At 42.8% G+C, this 14986-nt stretch overlaps 1 protein-coding gene and 1 long non-coding RNA gene across 10 annotated transcripts in view; both read left to right on the forward strand.

The window, feature by feature from the left end:
* The first annotated feature begins 4813 nt into the window (after positions 1-4813).
* Positions 4814-14986, forward strand: part of FUBP3 (far upstream element binding protein 3) — a 60254-nt gene continuing 50081 nt past the window's right edge. For 7 of the 9 annotated variants that reach the window (XM_060200402.1, XM_060200406.1, XM_060200401.1 and 4 more), the window contains exon 1: positions 4833-4993. In XM_060200402.1, the coding sequence (XP_060056385.1) occupies positions 4910-4993 (84 nt within the window). In that variant the 5' untranslated portion in view covers positions 4833-4909. Of the gene's footprint in view, positions 4994-14986 lie in introns of all 9 variants that reach the window. The other 2 variants (XM_007527012.3, XM_060200405.1) reach the window with 2 other exon arrangements.
* Positions 5037-6985, forward strand: LOC132540928 (uncharacterized). The gene is made up of 2 exons (XR_009552125.1): positions 5037-5474; positions 5898-6985. It is a non-coding gene; the product is annotated as an uncharacterized LOC132540928 (long non-coding RNA).

Raw genomic sequence — 14986 nt, forward strand, 5'->3', positions numbered from 1 at the left:
ACAGAGAGAAATCGAGAGGGAAGGGGGAAGATAGAGAGGGAAAGAGACAGAGAGATATCTGCAACTTCACTTCACTGCTTGTGAAGTTTTCACCCTGCATGTAGGTACCAGGGCTTGAACCCAGATCCTTGCACACTGTAATGTGTGCATTTAACCAGGTGGCCACCACCCAGCCCTGAAACCAGTTATTCCTCATACTTCTTTCCAAAACTCAAAGTTTTCCTAGGATATTGACAGAACAGATCATCTCATTTGATTGTCTTGTTGTCCTTTTCTTTGCTATCCAATTCCAAGCATAAAAAACATAGGAAAAAACAATGGTAGAACATTCCATGATGTGTGTTTTGGAAATGTATTTATAGACTCTAGTTCAACATTAAGGAAAACAAAAGCAAAAATAGACCAATGGGACTATATCAGGATAAATAACTTCTATACTGCAAAAAAACAACATCACCATGCAGAAGAATGAAACTGAACCACTATATTTCACCAAATACAAAAGTAAATTCCAAGTAGATCAAGGACTTGAGTGTTAGACCAGAAACTATCAGCTACTTAGAGGAAAATATTGGCAGAACTCTTTTCCGCATAAATTTTAAAGACATCTTCAATGAAATGAATCCAATTACAAAGAAGACTAAGACAAGCATAAACACATGAGACTACATCAAATTAAAAAGCTTCTGCACAGCAAAAGAAAGCACTACCTAAGAGACCCATCACAGATTGGGGGAAGATCTTTACATGCCATAAATTAGTCAAGAGTTTAATAACCAGAATATATAAAGAGCTTGCCAAACTCAATAAGAAAACAAATAAAAAAAAGAAAACAAAACAAATAACCCCATACAAAAATGGGGAGAGGACATGGACAGAATATTCACCACAGAAGAGATCCAAAAGGCCGAGATACCCATGAAAAAATGCTCCAAGTCTTTGATTGTCAGAGAATTGCAAATAAAGACAACAATGAGATACCACTTCACTCCTGTGAGAATGTCATACATCAGAAAAGGGAACAGCAGCAAGTGCTGGAGAGGTTGTGGGGTCAAAGGAACCCTCCTACACTGCTGGTGGGAATGTCAATTGGTCCAACCTCTGTGGAGAACAGTCTGGAGAACTCTCAAGGCTAGAAATGGACCTACCCTATGACCCTGCAATTCCTCTCCTGGGGATATATCCTAAGGAACCCAACACCTCCCTCCAAAAAGATCTGTGTACACATATATTCTTGGCAGCACAATTTGTAATAGCCAAAACCTGGAAGCAGTCTAGGTGTCCAACAACAGATGAGTGGCTGAGCAAGTTGTAGTATATATACACAATGGAATACTACTCAGCTATTAAAAATGGTGACTTCACCATTTTCAGCTGATCTTGGATGGACCTTGAAAAGATCATGTTAAGTGAAATAAGTCAGAAACAGAAGGATGAATATGGGATGATCTCACTCTCAGGCAGAAGTTGAGAAACAAGATCAGAAGAGAAAACACAAGTAGAACCTGAACTGGAATTGGCGTATTGCACCAAAGTAAAAGACTGGGGTGGGCAGGTGGGGGGGGCATACAGGTCCAAGAAGGATGACAGAGGACCTAGTGGGGGTTGTATTGTTATATGGAAAACTGGTAAATGTTTTGCATGTATAAACTATTGTATTAACTGTCGAATATAAAACATTAATTCCCCAATAAAGAAATTTAAAAAAAACACCATGACTAAAACAAAAGGACACCCTACAGAATGGGAGGTGACTTTTACATGCCACACATGAGACAAAGGGTTAGCAACCAAAACATATAAAGAGCTCACAAAATTCAGCAGCAACAATGAAAAACTCAAGCCCATTAAAAATTGGAGAGGCAGGGGGTCGGGCGATAGCACATCGGGTTAAGCTAGGTGGCAGGAAGCGCAAGGACCAGGATCTCTTGCCTGCGGTTCCAAAGTCCCACATTTAATCCTCACCCCTCTACCCCTGCACCACCATAAACCAGAGCTAAGCTCTGGTTAAAAAAAAAAAAATGTGAGTTTGTGTCACTAATTACCAGAAAAATGCAAAGCAATACAATGAGATACTATCTCATTCTCACAGGTGTGAGAATGTCTTATAGCTAAAAGGACAGGAACAACAAATGCTGATGAGAATGTGATGAAAAATGGAACTCTTTTACACTGCTAGTAAAAATATAACTTCAATTCAGTCCCTATGGGAAACACTCTGGAGATTCCTCAAAATATTAAAAAAAAAAAAAATAGAGCTACCAGATGCTCCAACAATTTCTGTCATAGTAATCTATCCAAAGAGCACAAAAAACACTTATCCAAAGAGATTTATGCACACATGGTTCATTGCAGCATTTTCTTTTCCCCATTCAGTCCATAGCCCCAGCTGCTCTACCTGCTGCCACCTCTGTATTCATTCATTGCAACACTTTGTAATAGCCCCCAAATTTGGAAGTAACCAAACTGTTCAAGATTAGATGAGTGGTTAAGAAAGTTGTGAGATATATATATGATGAAATACTACTCAGCTATGAGAAATGATAAAAAATCTTTTACTGTAACATGGGTGGAACTGAAGGGAATCATGTTAAATGAAATGCACCAGAAGGAAGCCTAAAATAAGATTATCTCACTCGTAGATGAAATTCAAGAAACAAAGCAAGGGAAAATACAGGTTGAAACCTCAATAAACAGTGGTATATATATATATATACCAGTGGAAATATATATATATATATATATATATATATATATATATATAATTTCTTTTTTCTTTATTGGGGAATTAATGTTTTACATTCAACAGTAAATACAATAGTTTGTACGTGTATAACATTCCCTAGTTTCCCATATAACAGTACAACCCCCACTAGGTCCTCTGTCATCCTTCTTGGACCTGTATTCTCCCCATCCACGCACCCCCACCCCAGAGTCTTTTACTTTGGTGCGATATGCCAATTACATTTCAGGTTCTACTTTTTTTTTTCTTCTGATCTTGTTTTTCAACTTCTGCCTGAGAGTGAGATCATCCCATGTTCATCCTTCTGTTTCTGACTTATTTTACTTAACTGATCTTTTCAAGGTCCATCCAAGATGGGCTGAAAACAGTGAAGTCATCATTTTTTACAGCTGAGTAGTATTCCATTGTGTATATATACCACAACTTGTTCAGCCACTCATCTGTTGTTGGACACCTGGGTTGCTTCCAGGTTTTGGCTATTACAAATTGTGCCGCTAAGAACATATGTGTACACAGATCTTTTTGGATGGATGTGCTGGGTTCCTTAGGATATATCCCCAGGAGAGGAATTGCAGGGTCATAGGGTAGGTCCATTTCTAGCCTTCTGAGAGTGGGTGTATAGAAGCAGATACAAAGTCTCAAAGGGGTTGAGGATGGTAGGAGGAGATTGGAAGGGGGTTGGGGACCAGTGTCCTGTGGTGGAGAAAGATGACTATTTGGTGAAGGGTGAAGTGTACCTATTAAAAGTGTGTGTGTGTAAAAAAAAAAAAAATCTGTGTGTGTGTGGGGAGAAACTGTACTCCTGTGACAAGTCCTATAAATCAACATTTCCCTAGTAAAGTGATCTAACATAAAATCCTTTTTATTAATCCAACCCGTGGCAATGTTAAGGTTGAAGAAACATTAATGATGATGATAATCTTAATCCAAAACCTGTTTAAGTTATACCTGCCACTTAACATCTGTGTTGAAGTTCCTAAACTCTTTTACTTTTGTAGTTCTGCTTGAATATTTGTTAAGATTCACTTCTGAGGCACAAGGTGCTCCAGGACTAAGATTCCTTCTCTTGCTTTGAAAAATCTATACCTAGTAACTACAAATAATTTAAGCATGACTGCAGTACTCTGCAAGCACGGAAGCAAGGATGTGGCCATGGCATTTCCTGTCTCCCCAGAGTGCTCTCAGGAATGTGTAAGAGGATACCACTATGGCTTTCCAAGGGCAGCGTCCTTCCTGACATGTGTCGCCAGGCAACCCTACGTGTGGCTTTCGTCCACCTCCCTCCCCTGGCAAAGTGATAAGAACTCCCTGCACACTTGTGATGCTAACATTTGGGGGCTTCACCTTCCTCACCACTAGTCTCCCTCTTCTTGCTGCTGTTTCTAGGAGCTCAGATCCAATAATCCCCAAGCCCCAGGATGTTTCTGGGAGGAGCGGACAATGCCACGTGGGTTGGGGAGATAGCACAGTGATTATTCAAACACTTTCATGCCTGAGGAACTGAAGGTCCCAGGTTCAATCTCTAGCATCACAGTAAACCAGAGCTGGGCAGTGCGCTGGTTAAAAAAATAAATAGGGGGTCGGGTGGTGTTAAGCGCACATGGCGCGAAGCGCAAGGACCGGCTTCAAGATCCCGGTTCGAGCCCCTGGCTCCCCACCTGCAAGGGAGTCACTTAACAAGCAGTGAAGCAGGTCTGCAGGTGTCTGTCTTTCTCTCCCCCTCTCTCCATTTCTCTCTGTCCTGTCCAACAACAATCACATCAACAACAATAAATGGGGGGGCCACATCATTGCTCTCTTGGCCCACAGCCGGACACCTGGGGTCACAAGCTTTCCTCAAGGATCTGTCACAACCTGCTCCATCGCCCAGCTCAAATAGCGATTGGAAGAGTGGAGTTGCAACTTGTTGCTGGAGACCCGACTCCGTGGAGAGCACGCGGGCCCGCCCCTGCAGCCGAGGCCCCACCCACTTCCGGCGGTCTCGTGCGCTGTCCCTGCCCCTCAGGCGTGGCCTCACGGGTGTTGAGCGTCCCACTTCTCTTCCGCCGGAAGTGCGACGACTTTCCTTTTCCGGCTACGGGTCCCCCAGCAGAGCGGGAGGCCGGACGGGGGATCCGAGAGGCGGCGGTGGAGGAGGAGGAGGAGGAGGAGGAGGCGGGGGCGGTAATGGCGGAACTGGTGCAGGGGCAGAGCGCTCCCGTGGGGATGAAGACTGAGGGCTTCGTGGACGCCCTGCACCGGGTCCGGCAGGTACGGGCGCGACCGGCTGGCGGGAGCACGGGCACCCGAGGCGGGGCAGGGGCAGGCCTGATGGGGGTGGAGGGGCTCGGACGTGCGGACTGGAGGCAGCCGGGGCTAACGCTGCAGCCAGAGTGGGGTTTCTTGGGGCCTCTTGCGGCTGGAGAACTTGAGATGGGGCTCCACCGCGCAGCCCCGGGCCCCCTGTGTGCGAGTGTCCCAGGTGCTTGCGGTAGACCGGAAAGGTGGTATAACCTGCGCTCCTGACTCCATTGCCGGCACCTCCTGCGCAGGGGACTGACCTGGGGCAGCCAGCGTGCGGTCCCCAGGCTGCCGGGGACAAGGGTCCCAGGAGCTCACGGAGGGGCCCAGGTACAGGCAGAATGCATCCTTCTCAGGCTCAGTAACACTTTCAAACTTGGAGAAACTCGTCTTCGGACTAAACATTCTCTAGGGTGTCATGGAATGGATTGAGGGTATTTCACTTTTAAGGGTAAGTATTCTGGAGGGGGAGAGGGAGTTAGGTGTAGGTGGTAGAAATTCCTTATGGGCAATGATAGTTTTTCCCTCCCTCTGGGAGAAAGTGCTGTCAGCTCATTCTGACAGAAACCTTGTCACCTGCCAGTGTCGTTGTGTGTTTTGTCAGAGGTAAATAAACTGATTTTTTTTTTTTAAAGAACTTGTCAGCTTCCCTGGAGAGTGACAGTGGGACGTGCTAGAAATGCTTTTTTTACTTCTGCCATGATGCTTAGCATAGGATATGTTTTTAAATTGTGTATAAAAGCTTATAAGTTATCTCTGGTACTTAAAAACATCCTGCTGGGTGTCTTCATAATGTCTTCCTATTTAATTGTAGGCGTACTAACTGGTGCTCTCAGAATTGGGCTATAACTAATTACTGCTTGATTTCTAACAGAAAGCCACACGACTCATTGTATTAGAAGAAGGTCTCCACTCAGGCGCTTGAAGATATGGTCTTTACATCTCTTTCCAGTATTCCAGGGGAGGGAGCCCAACCTGTTTCCCAGATACTGACTTTTCATTTTAATAATGATGCTCGTATAGACATTGTTTTGGATCCCAGAACTTTCCAAACCTATGGTTCCACCTAATTTTTTTTTTATCTGATGACTTGTCACTTACTACCTAGGCCCCAACCAGTACAGTAGTGAGTATTCATCTTATATAGACTTCAGAGCCAACCCTTGGCTGTTATGGATGAACACCATCCAGCTCCCCTTCTACTATTCTGCTTGCCGGCGTGTTACACTGCTCTACAGTACAGGGTCCTCAACCTTGTTTCTCACTGGCTACTAATATGTAATGGCTTTCCACTGTGTGCTGATATGTGACAAACACCTTGTTGGCTCTCTGTATCAAGGAAGAATTATAGTCACTACTCTAAAGTGCTCAGATCCTCAGTTTGCAGAAGGTCTGTAGTTGAACAGAAAGTGAATTTTGAACCCTTGAGAAGACTTTGTTTTTCTTGAGCCAGTAGTTGAATTCATATTCTCGGACAACCTGCTCAAGTGGGAGGTAGACCCTCTGTAAAATACTGACCTAATGTGGATTGTTGAAGCAGTGGTGTTTACTACTAGCAGAGAAAACTTCACTGGAAATGTTCCCAGCTCTGAAATGCACCATTGACTGGAGCAGTAAATAAGCCCAATGAAGACAGTGCTGTAAGTGTATGACTTCTGAATATTAACAACTGGAGATCGATACTATCTCCAAGGATTTGATGACCTTTAAAAGCTAAAGAAAAAACAGGTTTGTGGGTAATTTAGGTTTACTTACAGATTTGCACTGGGCACAAATGAATTGTTAGAAACCTAAAATGTTGTATCTGCACAGTAATGCTGTGACTCAGAATCTGGTGTAATTTGGGCATCTGGCTGATGATGGTTCTACTTCTCCATTGTATACACAGCATGTTACAGAGTTGAGACTCCCTGCTCCTCCCTCTCTAAATGGAAATAAATGTTTTTCTTCTTTCTCTCTTAATGCAAGCCTTTCTCTCCTTAATGCATCCCCTTAAACACCAGTGGCAGTCTGTAAAAGTTCATGAATTTGTCAGGAAACAGTAAGCTGCTCAGTGTTCTGTTTAGAACTGTAGAATCTGAGTTGACCCTGTTTGGGTTTGAACCTGCAATTTCTGTAGATTGGTACTTGGAGTCAAATACTTGATCTACTAAACTTCCCTCCTGGAATCTTGATCCTTCCTTCTGTATTTTTTGGGTTTTTTCCAACAAAATGAGCCAAAATATTGCTATTAGTTCACCTTGAGAATTGTATTCCTAGGTTAAAGGCTGTTTCTGAAGTTGTCATATAAAATTTAAGTTTTGCCTAATCATTGGGCAAAACTAAGTATGATATTATAGGTAATTTACATTCAGTCTGTAGGGAAACGTAGAAATATAATTCAGCCCACATCTAGAAGATCTAAAAACAGTTATGATATTAAAAATGAGGGAGTTGGGCAGTAGCACAGTGGGTTAAGCGTAGGTGGCACAAAGCACAAGGACTGGCGTGAGGGTCCCAGTTTGAGGCCCCGGCTCCCCACCTACAGGGGAGTCGCTTCACAAGTGGTGAAGCAGGTCTGCAGGTGTCTATCTTTCTTTCCCTCTCTGTCTTCCCCTCCTCTCTCCACTTCTCTCTGTCCTAACAATGACGACAACAATAACTACAACAGTAAGACAACAAGGGAAACAAAAGAGAATAAATAAATAAATATATTTTTTAAAGATATTAAAAATGAATCACAACCCCTCCCCTCGGCATATGGTGGATCTGAGGGAGATTTTACTGTTATGATTTCTCTCCATCTCTGTTTCTGTTTATCTGAAAAATGCTGACCTGTCCAGAGCAGTGAAACCCCAGTAACCACAACAATGAAATACATGTTCTATACTCTTTAAAAGAGTCACTGACTAGTTAATATAATGTATTCAACTCGTTGTTTAGAGTGGGCAAGATCCTAATAAGGATGCTGTGCCCTACTCAGTTGGGCATCTTGGTTCAAAGCCAGCCTACATCTCTACCAGTCTGTCTCAGTTACATGGAGACCTCATGGAGATAATGGATGAGTAGACACTAATTTGTTTTATTGTTGTTGTTCAGTTTTGTTTTGCTTTTTAGTGTTATCAGAAAGTTAGTGGTTAGTAGTAGCATCCACCAAGTATACATATTTGCATGTTAATAGGGCAGCATAACACCACAAGATTGCCAACCTTCCATAGATCAGACCAGCTATCTGCCAGTCATAGATGTTCTCAAGCCTAACCAGTGGTGCTTTTTAGGACTTTAAGCTCCTGTTTTCGATCTAGATCCAGTTGATACATAAGGCTTACACCACCAGGGTATTCTAATCACATTTATGCAGTGTAACTGCTGCCTCATGGCATTGGGCATCATGTTGAATCTGCACCCACGTGATTGAGACCAATCATTGTAAAATTGAGAGACAGCCATCTAAGACCTAAAATCTATTCTTTTCCAACATATATTTCGGGGGGCATTATTGTGGGTTCTCCTAAGTTCCACAGACTTCCTAATGCTGCTGGGAAGGGGGAGTATATTGTGTGCAAGCAACAAAGATTCCTGAGAATATATCTACCAATAAAAGAAAGAGCCACTGTTAATTAGCTATTAGTACTCAATGACGGATACTACCTTTGCTCACTTAATAGGGAGTTTTTGACTCTGGCTTCGGCAAGTGCTGAATATGCAATCCATTTAGGTTATACTTTACTGAGTCTGTTTTGTACTAAGTCATTTCAAAAAAGACTGATTCTGTGGGCCAGGCGGCAGCACACCAGGTTAAGTGCACATACTGCAAAGCCCAAGGGCAGGCTCAAAGATTCCAGTTTGAGGCCCCTGCTCCCCACCTGCAGGGGGTTGCTTTCCCTTCTCTGTCTTCCCCTCCTCTTTCAACTTCTCCCTGTCCTATCCAACAGCAACAGCAGCAGCAACAGCAGCAACAATGAAAAAAAAAAAAAAAGATGGCCACCAGGAGCAGGAGTCATAGTGCAGGCACTGAACCCCAGCAATAACCCTAGAGGCAAAAAAAAAATGCCACCTCCATGTTTCATGTTTATTCATTATAACTTTCTCTAACACTTGCAGAAAGCAACATTTGCAGGAAATGTGTAGACTGTTCCTGTATCTGCTTTATTGGAACCCAGTAGAGTACCCTGCAAAGTCCTCATTGAAGGGTTTTGGTGATGTGACTGGGACAGTTTGGGTCAGTTCACACTAGTGGAAGCACTGAACTTCATATTTGGTATTGAAAATAGTTGGTAAATGAGAAGTAGTGATACATTATTACACTGATTCAGGGATGTTTCCATTTTCAGCTTACACTTTTATTTTGTGGGGCAGAAGCCTGGAGCATGTAAGACCTGTTCCATTCCCAGGCTGACTTTTCCCTGTAGATAGACACAGAGAGAACAAGGGACAGACACCACAGCACCTGAGCTTCCCCTGGTGCCATGACCTTCCATGTGGTTTTAGTGCTAGAGCCTGGGCTACAGCCATAAGGTATATACCCTTCTCAGTGAACTCTCTCCACTTCAGCTGACACATCTTTCATTTTACAGTTGATAGCCCATGTATATGGTCAAGTTGTGGTTTTTTCTGCAGTTCTAACTACTTTCTAGATAGAAGTTTGCCTACAGCAGAATTCTCAAGCTGGTGGTGCATGGACTTGAGACAGAGCAAGCATGTTTTGACCCACACATGTCTTCACATATAAACAACTTCGAGCCAGATTGGTTGAGCACATGTTACCATGCTCAAGGACCTGGTTTCAAGCCTCTGGGCCCCACCTGCAGAGAAGCTTCACAAGTGGTGAAACTGCTGCAAATGTCTCTCTTGCTGCCTCCCTTATCTCCCCTCCCCCTCCCTGTGCATCTCAGTTTCTCTCTGTCTTTATCCAATAAATGAATGGATTAATAAATGTTAAAAAAAATTGGAAGGGGGTAGATAGCATAATGATCATGCAAAGAGACTCTCATGCACGAGGCTCCAAAGTCCCAGGTTCAATCTCCCATACCACCATAAGCCAGAGCTGAGCAGTGCTCTGGTTAAAATAAATAAAATTAAATTTAAATTAAAAAAAAAAAAACAGGAATTTCTGAATTTCTCTAGTAAAGACCTGTCCACAAAACCCCCACATTTTTTCATGACAAGTCCAGTAGAAGCTGTGTAACAACTTCCCCTGTGGATGGTTGCCTTCATTCCTACACTTTACAGTTACTTTATACTTCCCATCCGCATGTCTAGTCAACAGCTTTTTTTTGCTATTGTCCCACATGTGAGATCATCTTTTATTTGAAATGTCTAGTGGAAAGAACTCTGGATATAGAGATAGGAAATTATGACCTAGTTGACCTTTCCCAGTATTGATCTAATAACCACTAACCTGTGAAAAAGAGCTTATGGGTAGTGATTTAAGCACTAGAGGGTTAAATAAAGGTGTGTTGGTTTCTTTGTTGCAGGACTTTTCAGTCTTTAAAGGCTTCATGTGTATCAACCAGTTATTTCAGGGGTTTGGACTATTCATTGTGAATATCCTAAAGTCATGTCACTTCATAGCCACTTTTCATAGAACCAGATCTCATTAAACTAACTTCAGTGATTCCTTCAAGCCTACCAATATTCATAGCCTCTTGTCCATCTGGGTCTGAAAATAGAATTGACAATATGATTTCAGTTCTTTTGCTTTCTTTTTTAAATTTTTTTAATTGATTTATTTTTATTGTTGTAGTTATTGTTGATGTCGTCATTGTTAGGACAGAGAGAAATGGAGCGAGGAGGGGAAGACGGGGGAGAGAAAGACAGACACCTGCAGACCTGCATCACTGCCTGTGAAGCCACTCCCCTGCAGGTGGGGAGCTGGGGGCTCGAACCAGAATCCTTACGCTGGTCCTTGTGCTTTGCGCCACGTGTGCTTAACCCGGTGTGCTACGGCCCAACTCCCCTTTTGCTTTCTAATAACATAATATCATGCATGTCTAGTCAAGCTCCCCTCTCTCCAGCCTTTCTGTGCAGTCCTTTTAATCTGTTATGAATCATGCCTCTTCACAGTGTTCTGCATTTGGAGTTTTATTAAATTTGGAGCTGGTTTTATCTTACTGTGAAAGTAGATTCTGTACTAGAATAGACACTGGATGACTTCCTGACACTTTTTTTTTTTCTTTTTTGGGGGGATTAATGGTTTACAGTCGACAGTGAGACACTTAATTATTTACGAGGGCACTGCTCAACTCTGGCTTACAGTGGTGTGGTGGAAGGGAATGAACCTGGGAGCCTCAAGGCATGTGAGTCTGTTTGCTTAACTATTATGCTATGCCCCCCACCCCTTCCTGACATTTTGCTGAATTTGTTTGCTTCTGTTTAGTATAAAGTTCTAATAAATGTAGGGGCCATGTAGTGGTGTACCTGCTTGAGTACACATTACAATTCACAAGGACCTAGGTTTAAACCCATGGTCCCCCCTGCAGGGGGAAATTTTCACAAGCAGTGAAGCAATGCTGCAGGTGTCTCTCTCTCCTCCCTACCTCCCCTTTCCCCTCTCAGTTTCTCTTTAACTGTATCCAGTAAGTAATAAATAAAAATTAAAAATTCTAATAAGTGTAAAAATGTAGTGCTTCCTGATGGGATTTACAAGGTGAACTATTTTGAGTGTTGCTTAGGAATTTGTCCTAAAAACATACACTAGGAACAATTAATTGCCTTGTTTCTTGAATTTAAAGATTGGCTTACCATCTTTATTAATTTTGCCATATCCCAGGGAGCTCTCTCAGTATTACTTTTTTTCTTCTTCAGAGCACTGTTCAGCTCTAGCTTATGGCAGTGTGGAGAATTGAACCTGGGACTTCTGTATCCTCGAGCATTAGTCTCTGCATAACCAGTATGCTATCTACCCCCCACATCCATTTCCTTTGAAATAAGTCTATATTTTAAAATAAGAAATGGAATACTCCTAGTTCTCCACTGACAAAGCATATATACACCCTCCCCCCCAGCCCCAGCACTGCTCAGCTCTGGTTTATGGTGGTGACAGGAATTTCTTCTTCTAGCGTTTGCCCTTCTTCCGTAGCCAGTCAACAGCGTCAGGTTGAGCCTGATGTAAAGTTTCGAGACCTCTTTTGAATCTGGAGAGGTTGCAGTCATTGACTATCAAACTTGGGACTTCAGAGCCTCGGACATGAGTGTCTTTTGCAGAACCACTGTGCTGTCTCCCTAGCCCTGCAGATGTCCGGTCATTGCAGCACTATGCACAATAGCCAAGACTTCCAAGTAACTCGAGCGGCATGTCAATAAATAGATAATGATGGGGTCAGGGGGGACAGAATATCTCTTATGCAAAGTGACTTTGATGCCTGAGGCTCCAAGGTCTCAGGTTTAAGACCCATCAATACCATAAACAAGAGCTGAGCAGGGCTCTGGTAAAATAACAACAACAATAATAGTAATAATAGGGCTGGGGAGACAGCATAGTGGCTATGCAAAAAGATTCTCCTGTCTGAGCCTCTGAGGTCCCAGCACCACCACCAGTCAGGGCTGAGCAAAGCTCTGGCCTTGCTCTTTCTTTCTTTCTTTCTTTTTAATCTTTTCTTTATTCTTTATTATAGAATAGAGACAGAAATTGAGAGGGGAAGGGGAGATAAAGAGGAAAAGAGATAGACACCTGCAACCCTGCTTCACCACTCATGAAGCTTTTCCACTGCAGGTGTGGACCTGGGACTTGAACCCGGGTCCTTGTGCACTGTAGTGTGTAAGCTTAACCAGGTGTGTCACCTACTGGCCCTGCTGTTTCTCCGTTTTCATGTATCATTCAAATAAATTATTTTATTTAATTAATTAATTATTATTTATTTGTTTATTTTGACCAGAGCACTGCTCAGCTTTGACTAAAGGTGGTGCAGGGAAGTGAACCTTGGACTTTTGAGCCTCAGGCATGAAAGTCTCTTTGCAGAACCATTATGCTATCTACCCCCGCCCATACGTAAATTTTAAAAAATATTTTATTTATTAATGAGTAAGATAGGAGGAGAGAGAGAACGAACCAGATATCACTCTGGTACATGTGCTGCCGGGAATTGAACTTGGAACCTCATGCTTGAGAATCCAATGCTTTATCCACTGCACCACCTCTTGGACCACTACATAGTTGTTGGCTTTTTTTTTTTTTTTTTTTTTTAAATATATAATAGGAGGTGAGATGGTGGCGCAGCGGGTTAAGCTCAAGGACCCGTGTAAGGGTCTCTGTGCAAGCCCCCGGCTCTCCACCCGCAGGGGAGTCACTTCACAAACAGCGAAGCAGGTCTGCAGGTGTCTGTCTTTCTCTCCCCCTCTGTCTTCCCCCCTCTCCGTTTCTTCTCTGTCTTGTCCAAAAATAACAACAGCAAAAAAAAAAAGGAAAAAAAAGAAAAAGAAATGGAATACTAAGCAGGGGTAGTGCTCTGGTTAAAAAAAAAAACAAAACGAAATGGATTCATTATCTTAAGTGAAAAATTTAGACATGTGTAGAAGGTAACAAATCTATGTAAGACGTGTGTAAAAACATTCATCTGAGAGTCAGGCGGTGGTAGCGTAGCGGGTTAAATGCACATGGTGCGAAGGACTGGCATAAGGAACCCAGTTCAAGCCCAGCCCCCGATTCCCCACCTGCAGGGGAGTTGTTTCACAAGCGGTGAAGCAGATCTGCAGGTGTCTTTCTCTCCCCTTCTGTTTTCCTCTCCTCTCCATTTCTGTCCTATCTAACAACAATGACATCAATAACAATAACAACAACAATAAAAAACAAGGGCAACAAAAGGGAAAATAAATATTTAAAAAACTATTTTTTAAAAAAAGCATTCATCTATGCACCTCCCAGAACTACCTTGCATCTTTCTCTGAAAAACACTGGTTTATTCCATCCCTGCACTTCATAGTTGTGTACAGTAAGGAGCAAGGCCATCAAGGCCAAGGAACTATTGTCTAAGGTCATACAGTGGAAGAGCAGCTACTGGCAATGAGGTTAAATGACTATGAGGTTGATTAACATTTCATCTATTATGTTTATAGTAGCACAGGTAATGAAGTAACCCAGTCTCCTCACCTCCCCAGTGAAAAGGGGAAGATAGTGACTCAAGTAGTGGAAAATCTATAACAAAATCCTTTCAAGGCTACACTTTCAGATAAGGATTGGAGTGGCCTTGATGCTGTTGGGACATCCTGGTTATGGTGATTTTTCTGACTGTACCATGAGTTACTGAGAATGCACCTTCCTTTTTTTTTTAAGATGGAGAGAGAACCAGACATCACTCTGGTACATGTGCTGCCGGGGATTAACTCAGGACCTCATGCTTGAGAATTCAATGCTTTATCCACTGCACCACCTCCCAGACCACTTAATTTTTTTTTTTAATTTTTTATTTATTAGATAGAGATAGCCAGAAATTGAGAAGGAAGAGGGTGGTAGTGAGGGAGAGAGACAGGGAGACACCTGTAGCACTGTTTCACCATTCCTGCAGGTGGGGAGAGGGGGCTTGAACCTGGGGCCTTGTGCACTGCAACACGTGCAATCAACCAGATGTGCCACCATCCTGCCCCTGTACCTGCCTTTCTTTAAGCAGCTACCACACATCAGAATGATAGTTTCTATTGAAGAATTTCATGAGCTATGTGCACTGAAAATCTTTAGGTTCTATGTTCTCGAAAGTGAAATGTTTAAGAAAGGGAGGGAACCAGGTGCTGTGGCTAGTAGCATAGACTCTTTAGTCAGACAGGGCACTCAACTTCTCACTCTCTCTCTCTCCCTCCCTGCCTGCCTGCCTCCCTCCCTCCCAGATCACTGATCAGCTCTGGCTTATGGTGATGCAAGGGGTTGAACCTGGGATCTTGGAGCCTCAGGCATGAGAATTTCTTTGCATAACCATTATGCTATCTACCCCCACTTACTCAACTTCTCTGAGCTTCACTTTTCCTTTTCTTACAATAGAAATAATACCAGTC

The sequence above is a fragment of the Erinaceus europaeus genome, chromosome 10, assembly GCF_950295315.1.
Source record: "Erinaceus europaeus chromosome 10, mEriEur2.1, whole genome shotgun sequence".
NCBI lineage: Eukaryota > Metazoa > Chordata > Mammalia > Eulipotyphla > Erinaceidae > Erinaceus > Erinaceus europaeus.